We start from the raw sequence: 26,491 nt of genomic DNA, 5'->3' as shown, positions 1-26,491 counted from the left end.
ATCTTATAGCTATGTTCAAAATCTCTATGATTATTATAAAGTAGATGTGATGATGTCCTGTGCACATTTTTATTGTCTAATTGATTATACTAGCATTATACTAGCATTATTGTTCAAATTGCCTTTATATCATCACTTACCTTAACGAAACTTTTCCTCCATAGTATATTACTTTTTATCGTATATTTTCTTTATTGTATTACCCAAGCCATTGATGAAAAAACATGTGACACATTTTTAAACTAAGCCTTAAGGAAAGTCACCTAAGTCCCTATATCAATGATAACATCTTGAAGTAATATGGTTATTTTGAAGTCACTTCCTACTTGAACACTGTATATTCCCATTTAACTTATGTATGTAATTTTAGAGTTTTATATTTTCTTAAACCATTCTAATCAGTGTCAGACATGCACATTTTAAGTGTAAAGACCAAGTTTCTTTTTCAGCCACTTACAAGCAAAGAGAATGTCTTTTAATTCACCAGACAAACTTGACTTTAGTTTGGAGAAAATGTAAAAAAAGAGTGAAGAGGGGAAATGTTTCTTGACCACAAGATGATTTCTATTCAATAAAAGTATTTCTAAATACTTAAAATCTTTGTGAAGAAGAATATCTTTGAGATTCACTGGAGTCCCTGAGTGGCTCAGAGGGTTAAGTGGTCCATCAGTAACTGGCTGATTCGTGGTTTGAACCCACCCAGAGGCACCTCAGAATAAAGAACTGGTGGTCTGTTTCTGAAAGATCACAGCCTTGAAAGCCCTATGGAGCAGACTCAGGAGTTGGAATTGACTGGCCAGAAAGTAACAATAATGATTCACATAATTAGTGCCTGATCTCTTCCCCAATATGTGACTATTACCTATTGTATAGCCTTAATTTTCAAAAATAGTGTCAAGAATAATTATTGAACACTAATGGCCTGGTGCTTAAGGCACTAGACTGCTAACCAGAAGGCTGGCAGTTCAAACCCACCAGACACTCTTCGGAAGGAAGGTTGGATAATCTACTTCCATAGTGATACCACCTCAGAAACCCAAGGAGGGGTCATTATGAGTCAGATCTGACTCAATGGCAGTGTTTTGTTTTGTTTGTTTGTTTAAGTGAAATTAAAAAAGAAAAAAAAAATGGTTTAATCATGGAACCAGAAGAAATACTGAATACTGTAGTTATCTATGCCTCTTTTCTACTCTTAGGAATGATTAATTCTATCCCATTAAGATAACTCTCTACCCTTTAGAGGTATACACAAACTTGGCCTTGAATTAATTTTCTTTAATTGAACTTTAAGAGACATCCTTATTGTAATGAATACTAACATACATAATTTTAATTCCAGGTATTTACACAAAAGAGTAACAATTATTCAAAAATGGTGGAGAAGTTACTTAGGCAGACAACATTATCAACTAATGGTGAAGGTAAATATTATAAAATTTACTTATTAGTATTTTGCACTTGAATGATAAAGTATGCTGTAACTTATTCACTTTAGTTGTATTTACATGCAGTTTGGAAATTATTGATGGTAAATATTTATATAAGAACAGAATTGGGCTTAATTTTTGGTATAAGAGCTTTTCTGAGAATTGATGACTCATTTCTTTATGCCCAAACTAAACTAAATATTTTACTTACATTAAAGTGCCTTTCATAGTGTATGATATTTATTTGTTGATGATTGTCTCTGCTTTCTTAGATGGTGAGTGAACTCTTTGAGATGGTATTGTTTTCATTCATTTTTGTTTCATCAGCATGGACTGTATATCATTTAAGATTTTTAGAAATCTACCAAAATCCAAAGAAAATTTAATGATTCTTTTAATTCACACAGCTTAATAAGTTGGCCTCCATATCGACAATAAACTGTTTCTCATTAATCTTGTTAATTAATCTTGTTAATTGATAGCATTGGTTTCTTGTCTAGAAATTAAGATAGCTCTTAATACATGTCTTATACGTGGTTCATCTAATTTATAAAAGATTTTAAATTTGAGGGACAATTCTAGTTACTTCTGTTTTTCATATATTGTACCTTAGGGGTCTTCTCCAGTGCTCTCTATAAAGTTACCAGAGCTTTTATAAATTTTCTTTGGCATTTTTAAAGTTACAGTTAGTTTTCAAAATAACAAAAAGGGAAAAGTTTTATTTAAAATGGAAAGATATAAGTTGAAAAGCAGTATCAATTAGCCTTTGGATCATCTTTATATTCCCTGTAGTTCTCCGAAAAAATATAGCATGTAGTAATAAATAACCCAAAAAATATTTTGAATGAATGAAAATAATCTGCATTCACTTATTTTATTTATGATGAAAGTAAATTGCTAGACGTAATTGTTAGCATATTTAAATAGAAAACTACACAGGGATAGTTCACCTATTGAATAATTTTGACACAAAGTTCTAATTCCTTGGGTCCTTGAAAAATATCCAAAATATGATTTCAAGACCCAATTGTATCCAGCACTACTGGCCTTTTATGACATTTCTATTCTTAATTAGGTCTACAGAGCATTCTGGTAACAAGATTTACCATTTTTAGTTTACATATTTTGTTCATGTCATTTTTCTTGCCTGAAATGTTATTTTCCTCTCTTACTTTCCTTGCCACTCATTTATCAGTTCATTATGGCATGACTTTGTATTATCTCTTGCACCATAGTTTAGCTATTAATTGTTGTTTGTTGTTGTTGTTACCTGCCGTTGAGTCAGACCTGACCCATAGCGACCCCTTCTTGGGTTTTCAGGGCAGTATCACTAGGGAAGTAGATTGCCCCATCTTCCTTCCGGGGAGTGGCTGTTAATAGTACATGAATTTTATGGTTGCAACTTGAATTCCTTATAAATGGTTCTCAAAGACATTCATTCAAAACATTGCTTTGCTCAAAAACAATTCTTCCATTATTTCTTCTCCTCTGATCAACTGTATGGTATCCAAAATATCTGCCCATTTTTAGGAAATCACTCCTAGAAATATAGCCTCACTACATTGAATGCTTAGGTGGTATTCACCAAAATTCTAGGCTTTAGTATTTTATTTAGGTTACATATTACTTTACCTTACCCACTGTATTTAATTAGTAGTAACATATTATCTTTACTGTAGTTGTATTTCTCCTCCAGGTTACATATTGATTTTTCACTAATAACTTGAGACCATGATCTTTAACTCTCCCTTTGACTACTGAAGGGGAAGTTTGGACAATCTGCTTCCATAGTGATCCTGCCTCAAAAACCCAAGGAGGGGTCGCTGTGAGTCAGATCTGACTCCACTGCAGTGGTTGTGTTTGTACTATACAGTACTATACTTTAATTTAAGTTTCACAGTAGAATACTGCTTGGAAACAGAGACGGAAAAAGGAAGTCAAAACAGTTGGACTGAAGCCTGGAAATTTCAAATAGCAAAGCTGATTATGCAAAGACAGAGCTCTTCCAAGCCAATTTTTGATAGAATCGGATCACTTAAATGGGATGATCAAAGATTCAGGTATTTTACATGAAGACTGTTAGCCCCATTATTTATTATTGATAGGGGGTATGCAACTCTGCTGTAAACAGAGAGGAACATACACATGCATATGCATTTCATAAACATGATTGGCTTAACTTTCATTGCTAGTCACGAATTATAAGTATGATGATTATGAATGATTAATGAGATTTTTTTTTTTATAAATCAAATACACAAGAACTTATATATTTAAGTGACTATTATTTATCAAAGTACCCAACTTTGGAATCTATACTTGCTCTAATCATGCTAGAGTTGCTGAAAATATATTTTTTAAAAAAATCCAAGTAATAATCCTCCCAAGAAAACTTGTTTTGCTCCTTTAGTGTCTCATTTGGGTTTGATAAAAAATGGTATCACACAAACTGATCACCAGACTTATTCTCCAGATTTGGATCTAATTATCTTTTGGCTTTGTTTGGAAAAAAATAATAAAAAGGTTGAGTTTTTTTTTTCAGTTAGATTAGTTGTTGATATATATATATATCTGGAAGCTATAATAAGTTCCATAAGAACAAGTATGATTCATTATTTCACTCATAAATTTACCATTGTGTATAGTGTGCCTAATATAGGATACAAAATATAACCTCTCAATAAGTAATTCTTGAATGAGATTAAAATAGCTGCATCTGTTGATTGCCTACTGTGAGTTGAATATTGCACTAAACAGTTTTCTTATTGGGTGCTTCTACCAACTCTATACAGTGTTACAGAAATCCCATAAATATCATTGCTATTTATAGATGAAGAATTGAAGACTCAGAGATGATTACTACCCAAAGACACACTGTCTATAATAAGTGAAGCGAGGTTTAAACCTAGTTTTATGTGATTCCAAAATCCTTATATTTTCCACCACTCTTGGTTACCTTTCTTACTGTTTTCCTAGAAATATTCTGTACACTTTAAACACAATCACCAAAAACAACAGTAGCAAAAAAATATTTTGTTAACAATAGCAGCATTACTGGGAAAAAGGACATGTAAAAAGATTCTATGGAGGGGAAAATACTCATTTGGGGCAATGTGATATTATTATTATAAAAGTCACTCTAAATAATCATAACATTAGATAGATAATAGATATCTTTTGTGACCTACCTGTCCAGATTTGGTTTTGAAATTTTCAGTTCACACCAAAGACTGGATGGGGTTGTGTTTACTTCCTTGTATTTTTGTTCTTTGCAATAATTACATTAAAAAAAAAAAAGTTACCAATTGTTGAATACCTAGTAGATTTTAGGTACTGTGTTAGGAGCTTTAATGTATATATTTATAGTACGGAGTAACTCAAAGTAAGGAGTTGTAGATAAAGAAAATAAATTATTTCCTTGTTTCTCTAGATTCTAAAAGGCAATATGCAATAGATTTGTGCAAGGTGTTGGACCTCCTGTCAGTTAAACAATTTGGCCTTTGGTCCTGGTTCCTAAGATCACACTTGAAGCCAATGAGTAGAGACTAACCAGACCAAGGCAGACTATGTGGGGGCCTGTTGCTGACTAAACTCAGAAGGCCTGATGTAATCTATCATGATGAGGTCATCAAAGGCCTTGGAAGACAGAGGCTCTGTGGAGCTTCCTGGGTGGATAGAGTGAATATCTACTCTCTGGAAAGTAAATATGTCCCTTATTGACATGGACACTTTGTACTGAGACCCCTCCCAGATCTTGACATATAAATCTGTGTCCTTTTCTTTTCTGCTGGATTAAAGATAACCTTTTTCCTGGAGCTATTGAGTCTTCCCAACTCATTATCTGACCTAAGAAATAGAGAAGGGGCTGGTACTCATTGACCTAGCCCCAGAAAAATGGGAATGAGAGAGGAAGGGTGGCATGGAGCTGCTGGGATCTGGACTGACCAGGGAAAGGAAGCTGAGATTTCTATAGGGAAGAGTTAGTATGTGGTGTGGGACAAGGAGGGGTGGCTATGACTTGAATCAACTAGAGGGCAGTGAGTTTTGTTTTTTGTTTTTGTTTTTGTTTTAGGACATATTTGCAACAGTGGTAGATAATCTCAGTAACCCTGGGCTGGTTTTATATAATTGGCACTATGAGCAAGGTTAGCTAAAGAGAACTCTGACAATGCAATTTGTAAGACACACATTGTTTTATTAACAGATCTTCAAGAAATGAAATGCTTAACATGTATTTTTAAATATACTCTCTGATTTCAGAAATATTACACTGCTTTTAAGGAATTGAGGAAACATTGAATGTAAGTTCTTTACTAGTCATTTCATTTTTGAATCCTAGAAAAATTCAAAATGGCAAGATACAGCTGCAAGCATCCATTTATAATCAGAACATGGAATGTACAAAGTATGAATCTAGGAAAATCTAGAAAATATTTGAAGTTGTGAAAAATTAAATGGAATGCATAAAGATCAATATCGTAGGCATTAGTGAGCTGAAATGGATTGGTTTGGGCCATTCTGAATCAGACAAGTGTATGATCTGCTATGCCAGGAATGACAAATCAAAGAGGAATCACGTGCCATTCATCATCACAAAGAATGTTTCAAGATCTATCCTGAAGTACAATGCTGTCAGTGATAGAATAATATCCACATGCCTACAAGAAAGACCAGTTAAAATTACTAGTATTCAAATTTATGCACCAACTACCAAAGCCAAAAAGATGAGGAAATTTATTTTTACCAACTTCTGTTGTCTGAAATTGACCAAACATGCAATCAAGATGTGCTCACGAACACTGGTGACTGGAATGCAAAAGTTAGAAACCAAGAAGAATCTCCAGTAGTTGGAAAATATGGCCTTGGTGTTAGAAATGGCACTGGAGATCACATGATAGAATTTTGCAAGACCAATGACTTATTCTTTGCAAATACCTTTTTCCAACAACACAAATGATGGCTATACATGTGAACTTTGCCAAATGGAGTACACAGGAATCTGATTAACTACATATATGAAAAGAGGTGATGGAGAAGCTTAATATTTTCAGCCGAAACAAGGCCAGGAGCTTACTGTGAAACAGACCATCAAACTGCTCATATACAAGTTCAAGTTGAAGCTGAAGACAATTAAAACAAGTCCACAAGAGTGAAAATATGACTTTGATTATATCCCTCCTGAATTTAGAGAACATCTAAAGAATAGATTTGATGTATTGAACACTAATGACCGAAAACCAGAGGAATTGTGAGATGATATCAAGAACATCATCTATGCAGAAAGCAAAAGGTCATTAAAAAGACAGGAGAGGAAGAAAGACCAAAATGAATGTCAGAAGAGACTCTGAAACTTGCCCTTGAACAGAGAGTAGTTAAAGCAAATGGAAGAAATGACAAGATAAAAGGGCTGAACAGAAGATTTCAAAGAGCAGCTTGAGAAGACAAAGTCAATTATTATAATGAAACGTGCAAAGACCTGAAGTAAGAAAACCAAAAGAGAAGAACACACTCAGCATTTCTCAAGCTGAAAGACCTGAATAAAAATTTCAAGCCTTGAGTTTCAATATTGAAAGATTCTATGGGTAAAATATTGAATGATGCAGGAAACATCAAAAGAAGATGGAAGGAATACAGAGTCACTGTACCAAAAAAAATTGGTTGATGTTCATCTATTTCAGGATGTGGCATATGATCAATAACCAATGGTATTGAAGGAAAAAGTTGAAATTACACTGAAGGAATTGGTAAGGAACAAGGCTCCAGGAATCGACAGAATACCCATTGAGATGCTTTAATGAATGGATGCCCCACAGGAAGCCCTCACTCATCTATGCCAAGAAATTTGGAAGACAGCTACCTAGCCAACTGACTGGAAGAGATCCATATTTGTACCCATTCCAAAGAAAGATGATCCTACAGAATGTGGAAATTATCAAACAATACATTAATATCACATGCAAGTAAAATTTTACTGAAGATAATTCATAAATGGGTGCAACAGTATATTTACAACCTCCAGAATTGCAAGCTAGATTCAGAAGAGAATGTGAAACGAGGGATATCATTGCTGATGTCAGATGGATCTTGGCTGAAAGCAATGATTACCAGAAAGATGTTTACTTGTGTTTTATTAACTATGAGAAAACATTCAACTGTGTGGATCATAACAAATTATGGATAACATTGAGAAGAGTAGGAATTAATCTTCATAATGTACACCAGAATACTTCATTGTACTCATGAGGAACCTGTAAATATACACGAGGCTGTTTGAACAGAACAAGTTTATACTGCATGGTTTAAAATCAGCATGGGCATGCATTAGGATTGTATCCTTTCACCATACTTATTCAATCTCTATGCTGAGCAAATAATCCAAGAATCTGCACTATATGAAGAGGAGTGTGAGATCAGGATTGGCGGAAGATTCATTGACAACCTGTGTTATGCAGACGATACAGTGTTGCTTGCTGAAAGGAGGATGACTTGAAGCACTTACTGATAAAGATTAAAGACTATGGTCTGGAGTATGGATTACAGCTCAACATAAATGTACTACTACTAATAATAAACCAAAACCAAGTCAATGCCCTTGAGTCATTTCTGACTCATAGTGACCACTCCTTGGGTATAGAGGCAGTATCTCTATGGTAGTAGGTTGCCCAGTCTTCCTTCTGAGTAGTAGTTGGTGTGTTTGAACTGCCAGCCTTCTGGTTAGCAGTCAAATGCCTTAGGCACTATGCCACCAGAGCTCCTTTCAACATAAAAAACCCAAACCAAACTCAACTGCTGTCGAGTCAGATCCAACTCACAGTGACCCCTCCTTGGGTTTCCGAGGCAGTATCTCTACAGAAGTAGATTGCCAAATCTTCCTGCCAAAGAGTGGCTGGTGGGTTTGAACCAGCCTTCTGGTTAGCAGTCAAATGCAATCCTCACAACTGGACCAATAAGCAGCATCACCATAAATGGAGAAAAGATTGAAGTTGTCAATGATTTCATATTACTTGGTTTCACAATCAACACCAATGGCAACAGCAGTCAGGAAATCAGATGTTATATTGCACTGGTCAAAAAAAGACCTCTTTGAAGTGCTGAAGAGCAAAGATGTCTCTTTGAAGACTAATGTGTGCCTAACCCAAGCCATGGTATTTTCAGTCACCTCATATGCATGTGAGCTGCATGAATAAAGGAAGGCTGAGGAAGAGTTGATGCTTTTGTATTGTGGTGTTGGTGAAGAATACTGAAAATACCATGGACTGCCAGAAGAACTAACAAATCTGTCCTGGAGGAAGTGCAGCTGGAATGTTTTTTGGAAGCAAAAATGGCCAAACTTCATCTGACGTACTTTGGTCATGTTGTCAGAAAGGACCATTCCCTGGAGAAGGATATCATGGTTACTAAAGTGGAGGGTCAATGAGAAAGGGGAAGGCCCTCAATGAGGTGGATTGACACAGTGGCTGCAATGATGGTGTGGTAGTTAAATTTGTATGTCAACTTGGCTGGGCCTGGTTGAGTGGTTGGGCAGCTGGTGGCAGTTATTCCCCATGATGAGACTGGCAATCAGCTCCATGGTGGGATCTACCACAAGCAGTTGAGTAGCTGCCTTTGGGATATGGTCTGTTTCCTATATAGAAGGAGAAGCCTTGGGGATAGTTTCTAGCTTACAGCACGCTTGAACCCCGCATGTAGCTGTGTCATTGTTCAGCAGCCTGCCATGTTCTGCTGACCTTGGGGCTTTTGATGGACTTGAATTAATGGCCTGCCATGTGGTTTGGTAACATCGGGACTGTACCATTTTATTTGTCGACCTTGGGCTTGTTAGCCTCTAGCTGCTTGAGTGAAGAGATACCTCTAACTTCAGTGGGCCGGGAGGAAGAGGCAGACTAAAGCCTAAGGTCGAGGGTCTTTCACACAGCTCCTAGAGCTTGGCACTTTGAACTCAGATTTCTAGCCTCCTGAACTGTAAGACAATAAACTCCTGTTTGTTCAAGCCATCCCATTTGTGGTATATTCTTCTCAGAGCGGTACCAGGTAACCAGAACAGATGGGGTCAGGTATAGCAAGGATGGTGAGTCTGGCACTGGACTGGGCAATGTTTTGTTCTGTTGTACCTAAGGTTGCTATGAGTCAGAGCTGACTCAATGACAACTAACAAAAACTACAACATTAACAACAAAATAAAAACTAGTTTTTCTATTTCTGCTTCTTCTGTTCTTTGTTGGTTTTGATGCAGATCAACCTGGATTTCTATTTCAGCTCCAGCAATTACTATCTGTATGACCTGGAATAATTAAACTCTTTGAACCTTTGAACCTTAGTTTTTTTCATTTATGAGATGGAGATGACAGAATTATTGTAGCATGTAAAGTGATAAACCCATGAAAAGTTGGGGCATAGAAGGTACATAATAAATGGTAGCTAATTTTATCACTATTATTAAGCATTGATTATGCAGCTATTACACATTAGCACTGTGTTGGTTGCTGAGTGCTATACCAAAGAAATATACCATAATCCTTACCTTCAAGAACTTACAGTCTCATTGAATAGCTATCACATACTCAAATAAAAATATTAAATTAGTTTTTCCCAAAGTGTACATTTTAAAATCTTGGTTTTATAACATTCCTAAAAAAAGGACCCAGCAGTCAAGTAAGTTTGGGAAAAACTTTACTGCATATGGCCCTTTTAGTGATTCACAATACACAAGTAGTGGATATCAAGTATGCAAGACGTATCATTTATTTCTTCCCATTAAATAAACTAAATTGGACTGTCATCTTGTTGAGCTGGTAGGCAATTCAGTCTCAATTGCTAACTGGAGACTTTTTTCCTTTGTGTTGTACAGAAATCCCATGAGACTGAAGTAGTGCCAGAATATCAAAAATTCCTGTCTTCATGGAGCCTTCCTTTAAAGACAACAGTTGTACAAGCTCACGTATTTGATTCTTCAAGGTTTATCCTCAGAGGGCTCAACAGCTTCTGGACCACATATGAGAAATGGAAATGTCTTCCAGAGCTGATAACATTAGTGTTTAGAGCCCAGTCTCCTCCAGAGTTGCCCTCAGGCAGTTCCTCTAGAGGTTCAGCCACCTTCCAAGAGCAATAAACTCACTGCTGTCAAGTCAGTCAATTCTGATTCCTAGTGACCCTATAGGACAGAGTAGAACTGCCCCAAAGGGTTTCCAAGGCTGTAATATTTATAGAAGGAGACTGTCATATCCTTTCTTTGGTGGAGCAGCTGGTGGGTTTGAACTGCTGATGTTTCAATTAGCAGCTGAGAGCGTAACCATTGCACCACCAGGAGCAATGGGGTGTGTGTATGTGCAATACTATTTTTCTACATTTTACAAAGCTAATTCCCAGATCCATCCCAGGAATCTACTTCTTTCTATCTCTACACCTCTCCTCTTATCCCCTAGCATAATATCAACTTGTAGGAAAACAAAGCTAGGGATAAACAGCCATACAAACTTTCTGAAACAAGAATGTAGGAAAAGGCTGTTTACTTGAGTTGCAGGTGGGACATGAGTTGAGGATACTGTTTGAATCTCCATATATTACAATTTATTCTTCCTAATTTTTTTCACCCTAACAGCCATGCATAATAATAATAATACTGATAATAACAATAATGCCATATAATATATGATTATGGCATATATGAAGTTATAAAATAAATGATGTAGGATAGTTATTTTAAAATTGTGTTTTAGTAACAGAACTCCTTCTTGAAAAAATTTTGACAGACTTTTGAAGTCTCTATATACAATAGTAGCAAGGAAGTCTGGGCAATCTACTTTCGTAGAGATATCACCTCAGAAACCCAAGGACGGGTGGCTATGAGTCAGAATCAACTCAACAGCAGTGAGGTTGTTTTTGGTATATACAATAGAGACAAGCACTACCATTATATTGGAAGCTGGAGAAATTCAGCTGTTTTGAATCTTTGTCTGTAGCCTCTGTTATCACCTGAGACACCACAGCATGATTTCAAAGGCACTGATTTAATTTGATTGTCCATGTATCTCTGGGAGAATCACAAATGACTGCTAATATTAATTCCCTGGGGGAAGAGAACTGAGTACTTAAAGAATAAAGATAGGAAGGAGACATTTCACTATAAATTCTTATGTTCCTTTTGAATTTTGAACAATGTGAATATATTTTTTATTAAAGAAATTAATTGAAAATCAATTAAAAAACATCCTCCATATCACTGCCCCTCAAAATATATACGCACATGCATAATAAGATAATAAGAAAGAGTTCTAGGAACTCAGAATGGGAATTTAATGTTGGCTCCACAAGTTAAGGAAATCAGATATGAGCTGAATGGAAAAGGGAGGGACATTTCAAGGTAGGAATAAAATGAATGAAGTTTTGAAATAGAAAATGAGTATGGCATATTGAGAGACAGTGAGGATGCTAGTCTAGGTAGAACAGAGAGTTTGAGGAGTAGTGGAAGGCTGGCAAGGAACTGTGTCTTTTTAAATAAAATAATTTCCTACATATTTAAAGGAACTTTTTGTTAAAAAAACAATTGCATTCCTTATTTCATATGATCCTGTAGAAACATTCTATCCAGTAGAAACTTCAGATGTTATCTTCATTTTATAAATGAAGAAATGGATGCTCAGGGAGATTAAATGACATGCATAAAGTTCTGTGCTCCTGACCCATGTAGATCAATATCCTAAGTATTTACTGAACATTTTTTCTGGATGTCCCTCAGGTCCTGAAATCTTATCATCTTCCTTCCAATGAGTGCTGGTAGGTTTAAACTGCCAGCCTTCTGGTTAGCAGTCAAATGTCTTAGTCACTACACCACCAGAACACCTGATCCTCACCTTATATCCCTTTATTCAGGTTAATGACCCCACCATTCAACCAGAAATCCAAGCCTGAGCAAACTAGGAGTTATCCTAGACTCCCTACTATCTTCTACTCCTTACTTCCTATACCGTGTCTCCTATCAGCCATCAAAACCTTCTATTTTCCCTCATAAAAGTCTTTCATTCTAATATAAACATCATTATTTTAACCCCTTGCCTGAAGTCCTTTTCCCCATAGCATAAAGAATAAATTTTAAACTCATTAGCATGATATATCAAGTCTTTCATAATCTGACATTTGCTTTTTATCTAGTCTCACTTTTTTATTAACAAAAATATAAATATGCTTTGACCACATTAAACTGTTTGCCATTACCTAAATATGCCATTTCCTCACCCACCTACATGTTTTTGCAAATGCTGTTCACTCTGCCTGGAATGTCCTTCCTCACTCCAACCTGCCCCATATTGGTCTGACTTTTTATCCTTAAAGATTTTACTTTATGATGATTAGTCTTCCTCAAGCAGAAAGTAGAGTTCAGGAGGACTGTGTACATGAGGTGTGCTTTCTTAAGACTTTGCTCCACTATGACTCTTTTGTTTATTTATATATTTCTCATTTGTTTGGGAGCTCCTGAATGGCAGTGACATTCTGTTTATTGTATCTCAACCTTATTACAGGGAATCTTACATAGAATACCTTGCAGAAGTTTTTGCTAGTTGGCTAAATGAATCACAGGGATACAGTTGGAAGATGTTTGCCATGGTCAATATGGATGGTGATTAGTATCAGTATATTTTTCTTGTTAGTTGCCATAGAGTCAGCCATGATGACTAGACTTTTGTTATCCACAGATTTTCAATGGCTGATTTCTAGAAGTAAATCTCCAGGCTTCTCTTCCTAGCCTGTTTTAGTCTGGAAGTTCCACTGAAACCTGTTCAGCAATGTCTTAGTTATCTAGTGGTGCTATAACAGAAATACCACAGGTGAATGGCTTTAACAAGCAGGAATTTATTTTCTCACAGTTTAAGATGCTAGAAGGCAAATTCAGAGTGTCAGCTCTAGGGGAAGGCTTTCTCTCTATGTCAGTTCTGAAGGAAGGTCCTTGTCACCTTTTAACTCTGAGGGCTCAGTGTTCCTTGGAAATCTCCATGAGTCCTGGCATCAATCTTCTTCTTGGGCCTAGGAAGTTATCAGCACAGGGGCCCTGGGACTAGTGGATGTGCTTCCCTCCCGGTTTATCTTTCTTGGTGCCAAGGAAGTAACTTCTGTCTCTGTTTATTTGTCTAATCTCTTTTATGTCTCAAAAGAGATTGACTCAAAATACATCCTAATCCTATAGATTGTATCTTTCCTTATTAACATAGCTGTCTTTAATTCTACCTCATTAACATGATAGAGTTTAGGATTTACAACACATAATATAATTACATCTGATCACAAAATGGAGAATAATTACATAATACTGAGAATCATGGCCTAGCCAAGTTGATGTATATATTTGCGGGGACTCAATTCAATCTATAACAAGCCTCATCAAACCAAAACCAAACAAACTCACTGCCATCAAGTTGATTCTGACTCATAGTGACCCCATTGGGTTTCCAAGGTGGTAAATCTTTACAGAAATAGATTGCCCAGTCTTCCCTTCCACGGAATGGCTGGCGGGTTTGAACTGCCAACCTTCTGGTTAGCAGTCAAATGCCTTAGGCACTATGCCACCAGAGTTCCTCCAACAAGCCTCATGTTGTTGTTGTTGTTATGTGCTGTTGAGTCGGCCCCGACTCATAGCGACCCCTCCTTGGGTTTCCGAGGCAGTATCACTACAGAAGTAGGATTGCCCAACCTTCCTTCCGAGGAGTGGCTGGTGGGTTTGAACCGCCAGCCTTCTGGTTAGCAGTCAAGTGCTTTAGCCACTATGCTACCAGAGCTCCCAACAAGCCTCATAGCAACATATAAATCACTAATAGGCAAGTTGCTGCACATAAAGTATACTGGCAGAAATCAAACCCAGGTCTCTTGCATAAAAGGTGAGAAATCTCCCACAGAACCTCTGTAGCTTTCATATATGCCATGATGGTACAGTTATATTCTTGTTCAAAATTATTCCCTTGCCACTTCTTCATAAGGAGATTATTCATCCTTATCCCATTGATTTGGGGCTTAACCAAGTGTTGTGAGCATATGCAACATATGCCATGCTCAAGCAGAAGCTTTAAGAGGTTTTCTCATTCTTTGGCTCTGGCATAAGAATAACACACCTCAGATCTGGGCTGCTCCTTTTAACCTTGGGACTGGGATGAAGAGACTTGTGCAACACAGATACAGAGAACCTTAGTCTACATGTAATGTGGGTGAAAAATAAACTTTTTATTTTGTAAGCTACTGAGATAGTTGATTTTTATCTCAGCAAAGCTGATTAATGATTATAATGATAACAAAAGCAGGGGTGTTTATAAGAAACATTTTAAATGGGGTACTTGGTGATGCTTACAAAAAGGTTTAAGTGTTTAAGTTTGTGATGATGTTAGGACACCTCCATGTGGTGATATCCTATAAGGCTATGATACTATATCTCTTAGCAGAGTGTCTGGCACATCATAACAAGCACTCAACAGATGTTTACTAAACTGAACTGTTGAATGGAAGCTTAGGTTAAGGGTCAGAGCTGGAGATAAAGGTTTTAGAGTCATCATTATAAGATGACAGGATTTTCTACCTGAGTTTTTTTTTTTAATGTCTCTAAGCAGTAGAGTGGAGGACAAAGAACTGTAGTTTGTGGAATGTACTTGGTAGGAATTAGGAAGAGAAAAGGGAATTATATACGGGTTAAACAATCAGAAAAATAGAGTGACACAGTATTACAGGATCCAGAGGAGAAAACTGTTGAGAAACTTGGAGTGGTCAACAGTTTCAAGTGTGGCAAAGGTCAAACAGGAAGATTACTTTGAAAAGAGAAATGTCCTAGGAACTCTTTAGAGGCCCTGTATTTTTACATACACCCTGGGTTGTGCAAACAGTTGAAAAATTTGCTACAAGCCAAAAGGTTGGTAGTTCAAGTCCACTCAGAGGCATCTAGGAAGAAAGACCTAGTGAACTATTTCTAAAAATTTAGCCACTAAATAACCCTATGGAGTACAATTCTACTTTGTACACTTGGGTCTCCATAAGTCAGAATGGACATGCCATTTTTTTCTGGAGAGATAACCTTCCTCAAAAATGTGACTGAGCCAGTGTATTTCTATCCAGATTTTAAATAATTCTCACAATGAGACCAAAGATCTTATCTAGTCCTAACGTGTCATGTAATTTCCACTCCAGTGCCCTCATTCAGTGGTATCACTAGGGAGTTATGGGGTGTGTAAACGATACTGGGTGACAGTGTCAAGAAGAGTGACCCAAAATGATTGTCTATAAAATTTTTGCATAGTGTTGCAGCAGAAATTTATCGTTTTTTAATAAAAATATCCCTATAGTTCATTATAACAACAAAAATATTTTTCATAAGCTCAGCTTACATCAATCAATATATCTACAAGGCTAAAACACTGTGCTAATTTACTTTTTGAACCTTCTAATGCACTCCAGTCAGAGCTGTCAATATTACCCAATTACAATGAAGCTTCATATCATGTGGTTTCATCTACACGTGCACTGTTGTCTTCATTACTCCTAGTGTTTCTATAGTCACTGGTTTTGTCAAATTTTCTGATATTTTAGCTCAATATTGTGTTAATTATTATTTGTGAACCAATAACAATAATTTCTTTAAGAATGAAATAATAATTAAAAGAAAAGAAGGAGAAAAATCAAAGAATGTTTTCCCTCTGTTACTAATAAGGTTGTAACTAAGAACGTAATTCAATGTAGAAAGATTTCACAAAACAGTTGTGTTGCTAATATTCATATAATCAAAGGAAAATTACACTTATCAATTTACAACTATATTTATCACATACTATCCTATGATTAGGAGCTCTGGTGGCATAGTGCCTAAGGCATTTGACTGCTAACCACAAGGCTGGCGGTTGGAACCCACCAGCCACTCCTGGGAAATGATACCACTTCTGTAGTGATACCGCCTCAGAAACCCAAGGAGGTATTGCTATGAGTCGGATTCAACTCGACGTCAGTGGGTATCCTATGATAAAAATTCATAATAAACATTACTGAGGATTCTGTGTGGTCTGGTATGAGAGGAGGTCCATGGGGGAAGGGGCCTGTGTATGTGACACAATGAATTACCTTGCTGGGTGACACCAACCTTAGTAATGCCACTACCCTCATTAACCCATAATAGTAGAGCCTTTCTAGTTTTCTTTTCTGATTTGAGTCTTTCTTGCTTCCTTTCTTACTTTTTTTCTTTTCAACTGCCATTTCAGGCCTTCCTGATGACATTCATGCAGCTATAACAGGACACAGGACCCAAATTTGTTTATCTTAGAAATCTAGATCCATCAGTGAGATAGTGCTCTGATTTTTTGGAAAAAAACAAAAAAACAACTAAGGTGTAATCACTTGATGAAGTTCATACATCCTGAACTCTTGCTATAATTTTCCTGCCACCTGCTCTTCCCATTAGACATTGAAATGACCCTAGTGTCCTTAGCCCTATCATGTTCTACAGAGCTTCTTCTTTATTGTTCAAATGATGAAAAAAAAAAAAAAAAAAGGTGGCACTTCTGGTAGGCAATGGTACCAGAACAATTTTGAAACATTCTTTTATCTGCCTCTTTTTTGAACACTGGCAGTTTGAGTTTAACCTGAGTGACTTCATCAATATTACCTATATAAGACAGCTTTTATAAATGTTGTTATTCTTTTCAATTTCCTTTTCCATATCTTACTATTACATATCTTACATTATGTTTGATTTCAAATATACTATTTTCTTATCAGAATCTAAGAGTAAGGTAATATAAAGGCAATCCCAATACACTGTGTATGAGTTATCACAAAGTAAATGTATATAACTAGTCATAGATAGCTCAATGTTATGCTTTTAAATTGTGATCACCCAATGGATAACATATGTATGTGTATGAATATCATGAAGGAGCCCTGGTGGCTCAGTGGCTGAGTGCTGGGCTGCTAACTGAAGGCTCAGCAGTTTGAAACCACCAGCTGCTCCTCAGGAGAAAGAAGTGGCAGTCTGCTTCCATAAAGATAAGCCTTGGAAACCCTATGACGTGGTTCTACTCTGTCCTGTGGGGTCACTATGAGTTAGGATTGACATGATGGCAATGGGTTTATATGGGAACCACATTAGCAGACAATTTAAAAAATTTTGTGAAAATATATTAACAGCTTACGGATGACCAGTTTAATATGTGAAGATAGTTAAGATTTGAAAAGAGATTACTGTTCAATTTATGAAAAATTCTAAATATTGTTGAAAATGACAGCTAAAGATATTCACATATTGCTTACCAGTTTACTGCTGCTGACAAAGTTTTCATATTTGATTAAGTATATAAAAAAGCAATAATGGAAGAAAGTTTTCTTAATTGTAAATGGGGCAAAGGATGGCTTCTGCTATCAAATTGTATTATCATTTTTCATACATATATATGTCATTATTTTTTAAACTGATAATGTATAGACATAATTGCTTATATGTTGGTGTTGCTGTTACGTGCTGTGGAGTCGGACCCAACTCATAGCAACTGCTCTTTGGGTTTTCAAGGTGATATCACTACGGAAATAGAGCGCCCAACCTTCCTTCTGAGGAGTGGCTGGTGGGTTTGAATGGCCAGCCTTCTGGTTAGCAGTCAAATGCCTTAAGCACTATGCTAGCAATTGCTTATAGGAATACATTTGTATTCCTCTTCTTGGGATAAATACATTTTTATTCTATGACAAAATTCTCTACTCCTTTGATATTTATCTTTATATAGCTTCCAAATCAGTTATAAAGTAATAAGGCAGTATTTTTCATCCTTTAGTGTCAGAATGGAAAATGGAAACACAATGTAGTTTTTTCCTATAAGGACTTTATGTTTTAAATAAGCAACAATGGTAGGGCAATTTAAGAATTGAATTAAGTAATACATAACTTTAAAATTTTTTAAAAAATTATTTATTTTTTTCTCATCATAATTATGAAATGCATTTAGATTTGGTTCACCTGCTTTTAAATATTATTTCACAGTAACTGAGCAAAATAATTGTTTTTTTAATTTTTAAATTAGCTGTTGATATTGATCAGATTGGTATCAGTTGTCAGCAAACAAGGCAAAGCTTATGCACAAAATACTCATGATTACTTGATAATAAATCATTTAATGATTATACTCAAAATTATAAAATGAAGATGGCACCTATGTGGAAAATAACAGGCACAGGCTCATCAGGTCTACTATCCTTATGTGCATGGCTTCTAAAGGTTCTATTGTCCATTTTAATGCAGCTATTTCCTCTTTATTGTCCAATCTAGGAAATAAAACCAGTTGCTTTGGTCAAGTTATATACATCTCTTACTTAAAATTGTTATAAATGTGTATTACTTAAATGTTCTGCTTTTGAAACTGTATGACCATTTTCTTTTTGAAACACATCTTCAGTTGGTTTCCAAACTTAAATGCTCAACAATAAAGGAAACATGAAATAATTTATTGTATGTTCATATAGCAAAATACCATGGAGCCATTACATATACACATGAAAATATGTGAAGAAAGAATGGAAAAATGGAAAAGGAGAGATCTGCACTAGATCTTCCTAAATCAGATGGAAGAAATCTTTCAATGGAAATTAAGTGATGAACACTTTAAGGAGAGGAATTTGCAGTGTGAGCTTATGATTTTAAGAGGTGGAAGGAACATTTCTTGTTGAAGAGAAGGTGCAGAGTCTGGCCATGGATAAAAGTAAGGTTAAACTGAAATGGGATTTAGGTAGTTAGATGTATTGTCTACATTAATACGAAAATTCTGAGCATCGTAGAAGTTGTGATGGATAAAGCATCTGGTTCTGGATCAAACAATTGAACATTTGAGTTCCTTTGAGGTCTCTCTCCCTTAAAAAAATCCCATTGTCTTAGAGTCCATTCCAATTCATAGAAATCCTAAAGGACAGAGTAGAACTGTCCCCACAGGGTTTCCAAGGCTATAAATCTTTTAGTCTGATGGGTTTGAACCATCTGCCTTTCAGTTAACAGCTGAATGTTTAACCACTGTGCTGACAGGACTCCTCTCTCTCAGTGATCCAAAATGCTCAAGTTTGTTAGTTACATCAGCTAGCCTAATTAACACCCCTTGCCTTAAGCAATTGCAAGATATTGAAAGTCTATGAGTTGTTGTTGTTGTTGTTGTTGTTATTTGTCATCGAGTCGGCCCTGACTCATAGCGACCCCTCCTTGGGTTTCCGAGGCAGTATCACTACGGAAGTAGGAATGCCCAACCTTCCCAACCAAAGCCACCTGTTGCCACCAGTCAATTCTGATTCGTAGTGAAACTAAAGGGTAGAGTAGAACAGCTCCATAGAATTTTAAAGATTGTCTGAAAATCTTGGTGAAAATAGACTGCCACAACTTTCTCCCTTGGAGTGGACTGGCTAGTGGGTTTGAATTGCTGATCTGGTGGGTTCAAACTGCTGAAGTTTCTGTTAGCAGCTGAGCTGCTTAACCACTGTACCACTCAAACTCAAAACCAAACTCACTGCCTTGGAGTCAGATCCGACTTATAGCCACCCCTCCTTGGGTTTGCAAGGCAGTATCACTACGAAAGTAGATAGCACAATCTTCCTTCTGAGGAGTTGCTGGTGGGTTTGAACCCTCAGCCTTTTGGTTAGCAGTAAAATGCCTTAGGCAGTATGCCACCAGAGCTCCCTACTGTACCACTGTTGTTGTTGTTGTTGTTGTTTGCCGTAGAGTCGGCCCCGACTCATAGCGACCCCTCCTTGGGTTTCCGAGGCAGTATCACTACGGAAGTAGGATTGCCCAACCTTCCTTCCGAGTACCACTAGGGCTCCTTAAAAAAAAAAAAAAGACTCGATAAAAAATACTTTGCAAACTAATGTAGAAGAGGTGTTCAGAATGGATGAGAAGTAAGGTGATGCAGGCGTGAAGACTGTAAGTAGTTCAGTCATGAGAAAAGAAGACTTGTCAGAGCTCAGACACTAGTTGTGGGTAAAACTAGTATGAAATAATCGATGGGTAAAAAAGAATGAAATAATCAGTATATAATAGAAAACAAACATAGTCACTAGTGAAATTGAGCACTCAGAGGTTTGTCTTAGAATGTAATATTCAAAAAGTCCTTACCAACCTATACAGCAGGGCACTCACTTAGAAGAACTGGTTGTCAACCATTGAGAAAGGACACCAGCTGCAGATAACAAGTGTGGACACTCTGGGTCAATCCACTGAACAGCAGCTCTGCCCACAAGGTCCACATGGATATTACCCACTAAGGAAATTCATTATATGTTTTTAAAGGAATATATCTTCTAGGAAAAATTTTAGAAGCTTTTTGAAAATTGAGCTAGATAATAAGACAAAATCCGTATACTTAAGAAATGGTTGATTTAGAAATAAAGAGCTATGTTTTGTTCTCAGAACACCTGGTATAAATGTAACATATCTTCTCTCCCTCTTTTTTTTTTTTTCCTCTCCCTCCTTTCACTTAAATAAAAACTGCTGGAGTACGTCTATAATACAGCATCATGTTTTTATTACAATAAAACTGTCTGATTTTATGCTTGTTTTTCATTCCATATCTTTAATCTTCCTCTTTAATGATAAAATAATAGGAAATTAATAAATAGAAGGGAAAATTAAAAAAAAAAATTATCTGCTGAGAAATTGCAATAGCTTGTTATTCTTATTTATGTTTCTAACAGTAGCTAGGGAGCTCTGGTAGAGTAGTGCCTAAGGCACTTGCCTGCTAACCAGAAGGCTGGTGGTTCATACCCACCAGCCACTCCTCGGAAGAAAGATGGGGCAATCTACTTCCATAGTGATACTGCCTCGGAAACTCAAGGAAGGGTTGCTATGAGTCGGGTCCGACTTGACGACACGTAACAACAACAACAGTAGGTAGACTCTTCTTTGCTTATTCAACTCCATGTAATGAAAAAAAAAAAGAAAAAGAAAAACTTTTAAGACAGAATTTCAGCAAATAATTCCAATAAAAAGGGCTTTTGAAGAAGCTCTATTTTAACTATGGTAAAAATGTCATGGCAGCAGTGTCTGGCCTCCTCTAATTTCACAAGAGGAGAGGAATATAATTAACAGAAGTGCACTGCTGATTTCTATGAGGCAGAAGTCAGACATGCTTCGACTCTCCACTCTTTTTATCAATTTCGACACCAACTCTACCTCCCATGACACTCTCTATTTCTCTGCTGGGTTCAATAATTTGTTGTCATGGCCATAGAGAACTCACAGACTCATGATTATGGGATTTATTAGGGAAGTTACAGATTATAATTCAGAATCAGAAATGACTCAGGATACTATTCTTTGATCAGGACAGCTTCTTCTCAGAGTGCCCATAAGCAAGCCTCTCTCTGGTCCTTGGCGTCTTGGCCTCAGTCCCTTAGCCTCTGCCCTGCTTGAGCAATGTTTACAAAGCTCTTTCAGCTCTGCTGATAAGTAGTCAAGGGCACCCCACTCTGCCAGTAAGCCTCCTACTCAAAGGCACTCAGCTTTCTCGTTCCGTGGCTTAGCAAGCCTAGCTCCAGAGATAAGTGCCTAGATGCATCCCACTCTGCCAGTAAGCCTCCCACATGAAGGCATTCAGCTTTCTCACTCCATAAGCTGGAGAGCCCCCCACTCCATCTCGTGCCAGTCTCTTGGTTCTGCTGCCTCTGCTGCTGTCATTTCTCTGCTGCTGCTTCTTGCCATCTCCAGTGTCACAGGTCTGTCTACCGGATCAAGGAGGTCCAGCACAGGGATCTAGGGTCCAAAGGACACTCTCCATTCTTGGCTCTTCTTTCTTGATGGTAGTGAGCTTTCCCCATTTTCCTGCCTCTGGGATGGCTCATTTTAAGCTTAACTGTATACCAAAACTGACTAATCTCCATATTAGGTTCCATGCACCTTATTTGCATAGCCCCATCCCCACAAGTGTGCCATGCATCTTATTTACATTATTAGCAAGCCATCCAATCCTCTTGGTGTCCCACAGGCACTTCACATCTTCATAATCCCACCCAGTCTTCTGGTGGGATTTATATTGGCTATGTCTAGAAGGGTCATATTAAGTAATTCACTGCACCACAACTATTCATGCAACTGGAAAGACAAATACTACTATAACAAATAATCATCATTTCTTAGAGTGGACATCTAAGACTTATATGAACTTTTCTTAAATTTTAAAGTGTCAAAATGTGTCTCCTAGATAGTTTATGAAAATGCACAGATGATATTCATATAATTTTTTTTAACACTTTCAAAAGTACCTGGGCTTTGGAATTGAGAGTAAATATAAAAATGTGTAGTTGATTATGGGTTCATATGAAGACATGCTGGAATCAAAGTGCTTTCCCAGCTTTTCACTACAGAATTCAGAATTCTAAGGCTTAAAGCTATGTCTCTCTTCTTAGTTCAGGATAATATTTAGCCTTTTTATACATCTTGAAATTTTACTTACAGTTTATATTATATATTTCTAGCCGCAAAATATGTGAGTACTACTGATAGTCCCTTTTAGAATGACCATCAAATATGTCCCAAGACCTTTAAATACATGTTCTGGTTACCTGGTGGTGCTCTGACAAGAATATACCACAAATGGGATGGTCTTAACAAACAGGAGTTTATTCTTACAATTTGGAGGCTTTAAGTCCAAGTTCAAAGTGCCAGGCTTTAGGGGCTGGGTGAAAGCCCCTCAACCTTTGGGTCCAGCTCTGCCCCCTGCTCCTGGCCCACTGGAGCTAGAGGCTTTTCTTCACTCAGACAGCTTCTGTCTGGTGAGGCTGAGAAGCCCCAAGGTTGACAAGTAAAAAGGCACAGTCCTGATGTTACCAAACCACACGGCAGGCCATTAACTTAAGTCTATTGTAAGTCCCAAGGTCAGCAGACAGATCGTAGCAAGATGCTGAGCAACGACACAGCTATATGCAGGGTCTAAGCGTGCCATAGGCTAGAGACCATTCCCAAAGCTTCTTCTTATATACAGGAAGCAGACCATATACCCAAAGGCAGCTACTCAGCTGTTCCCAGTAGATTCCACCATGGAGTTGATTACCAGTCTCATCATGTGGAATACTGCATCCAGGTGCCCAGCCACTCAACCAGGCCTAGCCAAGTTGACACACAAACAAAACCACCACAATACATTATCTCATTTTAATCTTTAGGAATTTATATAAAGTATGTAATGTTCCATTTTGCAAAAAAGAACATCAAGACAAGACTTAAAGTCAAGGACACACAGTTGCAAGAGCAAAGATAGGAATAGAACACAGGTCCATGGTTCCAAAGTTTACATACTCTCTCTACTACTAACTAAATAGTATGACAAAGATAAGGAACTAAATCTTTTCTAGACCAAACTTTCTCAAATAGATAGCTTCCAATATTTTTCTTCTTTATAAAAACATTTAATGGCAATGTCTACCTCAATATGATGTGAAGAAATATAACTAATGTAAATATTTTAAATTCACCTCAAACACCAAGAATTATGTCTTGCTTGCTATGATGAAGAAAGAGAATTTAAAATGAAATAACATTATTGTGTTCATTTGTAAATAACATATTGCAGCCAACTGTTTCTTAATTGCCCAGACTGTTGATAAATAATCCAGTCCTGCTGCTCTCCACAGACAATTTGCTTTGGATCAGACCAGGCAATTCAAACAACACTAATTACAGTGAAACCTTTTTATATGAATTCCTATTTATCATGGGGAAGAAAACCCCTAAACAAAAGATTAGGCACTTTTCTCTGATTTTTTCCCTGAAACATGACACCTATTACCTGCGCTGAAGATACATTACCTGAAAAAATTTTGGCTGAGTAAAAATGGATACAATTGTATGTGTTGTTGTTGTGTGCCGTCGAGTCAGATCCAAGTCATAGTGACCCCTCCTTGGGTTTCCGAGGCGGTATCACTACAGAAGTAGATTGCTCAACCTTCCTTCTGAGGAGTGGCTGGTGGGTTTGAACCGCCAGCCTTCTGGTTAGCAGTCAAGTGCCTTAGACACTACACTACCAGAGCTCCTCAATTGTATATAGTGTTGAAAATATTTGTATGCATATCATTGCTTTTACTGTTTATTGTGCTGTTATAAATTATGTTAATTTTATATATTTTAATTAAAAGATAGAACAGATATGGAAGCTTTACTTACAGCAGTATTTTCACTGAAATAAGCTGTGTTGCTACATGATTATTGACTATAACAGAAATTTCTATATTAATAGATAAATGTGTGTTTGCCAGAAAGAAACCAAGACTTTAGGAAGTCTTCACAATATCAGGGGATTTGCTGTAACATGGTATCATTGTATTTATGATTTTATGGTGGTAAAATGAATATTAAATGAAACAAAATTCCCAAGGATTACTCAAGAGGCAGCTAAGTATATAACATTTTGTACAGATGGTTGGAAGGCACAATTTTGCTCCATCACTGCATCCATATCCTTGAACGATTTCGACTGGAGACAGCATTTCTTTGAATTTTTCATTAAACCAGACGTCTTGAAATATGAATTCCTTTTATGTTTCTGTGAGTTTTGGCTAAAAGAACCCCAGTGAATAAATCATACAATACTACGTGTCACCAGCACTTGTGAATATTTCTGCTTTGTTATTCTATTCTCAGTAGAGCACCATTGATTATCAAACTCAGCGGAGAGCATTTTATGATCATATATCTCCATTAGCTCCTAGTTTGACTACCATAGATTTTTCTGGTTAAGGCTGCATTATGTATTAGGAAGCCTATCTCTTCAATACAAAGTTTGATTTCATTTTTTCTAAGCCTAGAACTCTTATAATGTATTATGTATAAAGATTCTTATCTTTTATATGTAAAAATAGGCTGCACTGTCTTTGTGTAACTGAAATGTTTGCCATCTTTTTTTTCTTGATTCACAGATAGCATATTATACTACGAAGATGAATCTCTACAATACAATGGCTGTCAGGGTAAATATTTCTTCACTTGTTAAACAAATGAAAAGTCAATTGTGCCCTGAATTCGTTTTTAATAAAATGAGCAAACCAGAATAATGTAAATTTGATTGATATGCTAATGAAAAGAGAGGAAAGGGTACGTAGTTAAAGTTAGTTAGACTAAATAATCTTGGCAGTATTAAAAATTAGAATGAAATGTAAAATGTGTAATTATGAATACTTATGTTTTAGAACATTATCTCCAAGCCATAACTAGAGTAAGAGCCTAAGTATTAATGAAACAATATATTAGCTTCCATATGTCATATAGAATATTGTGATAAATAGATGAACATGGTCCTGGAATATAAGATTCCTGCCCAATACAAATCAATTAGAAATTATTCATATAATTTAACAATAATAAATCCAGTTTCCAGCTTAGAAGTTGTATTTATATTGTTTCTGTGTTCATTTTTCTAATAGAAAGCTGAATTTAATGATTATGGAGCTTGAACTTGGTTTGGGAATGAGCACAACAAAAAGATTATTTCTTTTTTCTGAGAATAGATGCTAACATCTTAATAGCAGAAATATTTTAAATGGAGAGATTAAATGAATTTTATTTATAATCTTGAAACCTATGTTGCCTGATTGTATTCTCTTTCATTAATCTGTTAGTTCTTACTTCTGCTAATAATGGATTTAATTCTTGGGTCAGCAAGGAAATAAAATCCTTTCTGAAGTCTATGTGTTGAACAATGCCAGGTAAATTCACATTATCCTGACTACATGTACTGCTTTTGGAAGGGTTCCCAAACTAGGAGCAATCTCCAGTATGTATTTCTCCACCCTGTGCCTTCCTGTAGTTTGAGGGGAAAAAAAAGAAAGCAGATCTTCCTGCTTCTTTTCCAGAGACAGAGACAGATACTCCACTGTCTGCACTGAGCTATTCACTTTTCTCAGTAATATTCATATGGAAAAACAACCCGGCTTTTTTCTTATAATGGGAATTTAGGAGATTTTGATTTTGATTTTGATTTTGATTCTGTGTACAGTTCTGCCATAGACTTAACCTCTGAGCCCAAAACACCATCAGATTTTCTTTTCTGTTTGCGTCATGTCAGATGTTTCTCCAAAATAAAAGACAATAAATG

The 26,491-nt window shown here is 36.5% G+C and overlaps 1 protein-coding gene across 1 annotated transcript in view; it reads left to right on the top strand.

The window, feature by feature from the left end:
• The window catches only part of SPATA17 (spermatogenesis associated 17), a 446,526-nt gene that overhangs the window by 42,795 nt on the left and 377,240 nt on the right, over positions 1-26,491 (top strand). The window contains exons 3-4 of the mRNA XM_007952483.1: positions 1,340-1,421; positions 25,317-25,367. Coding sequence (XP_007950674.1) covers positions 1,340-1,421; positions 25,317-25,367 — 133 coding nt within the window. The remainder of the gene's footprint in view (positions 1-1,339; positions 1,422-25,316; positions 25,368-26,491) is intronic.

This window comes from Orycteropus afer, unplaced genomic scaffold (assembly GCF_000298275.1).
Source record: "Orycteropus afer afer isolate SDZICR_OR568_19922 unplaced genomic scaffold, OryAfe1.0 scaffold00013, whole genome shotgun sequence".
Lineage (NCBI taxonomy): Eukaryota > Metazoa > Chordata > Mammalia > Tubulidentata > Orycteropodidae > Orycteropus > Orycteropus afer.
This window is presented reverse-complemented; position numbering and strand designations above follow the sequence as displayed.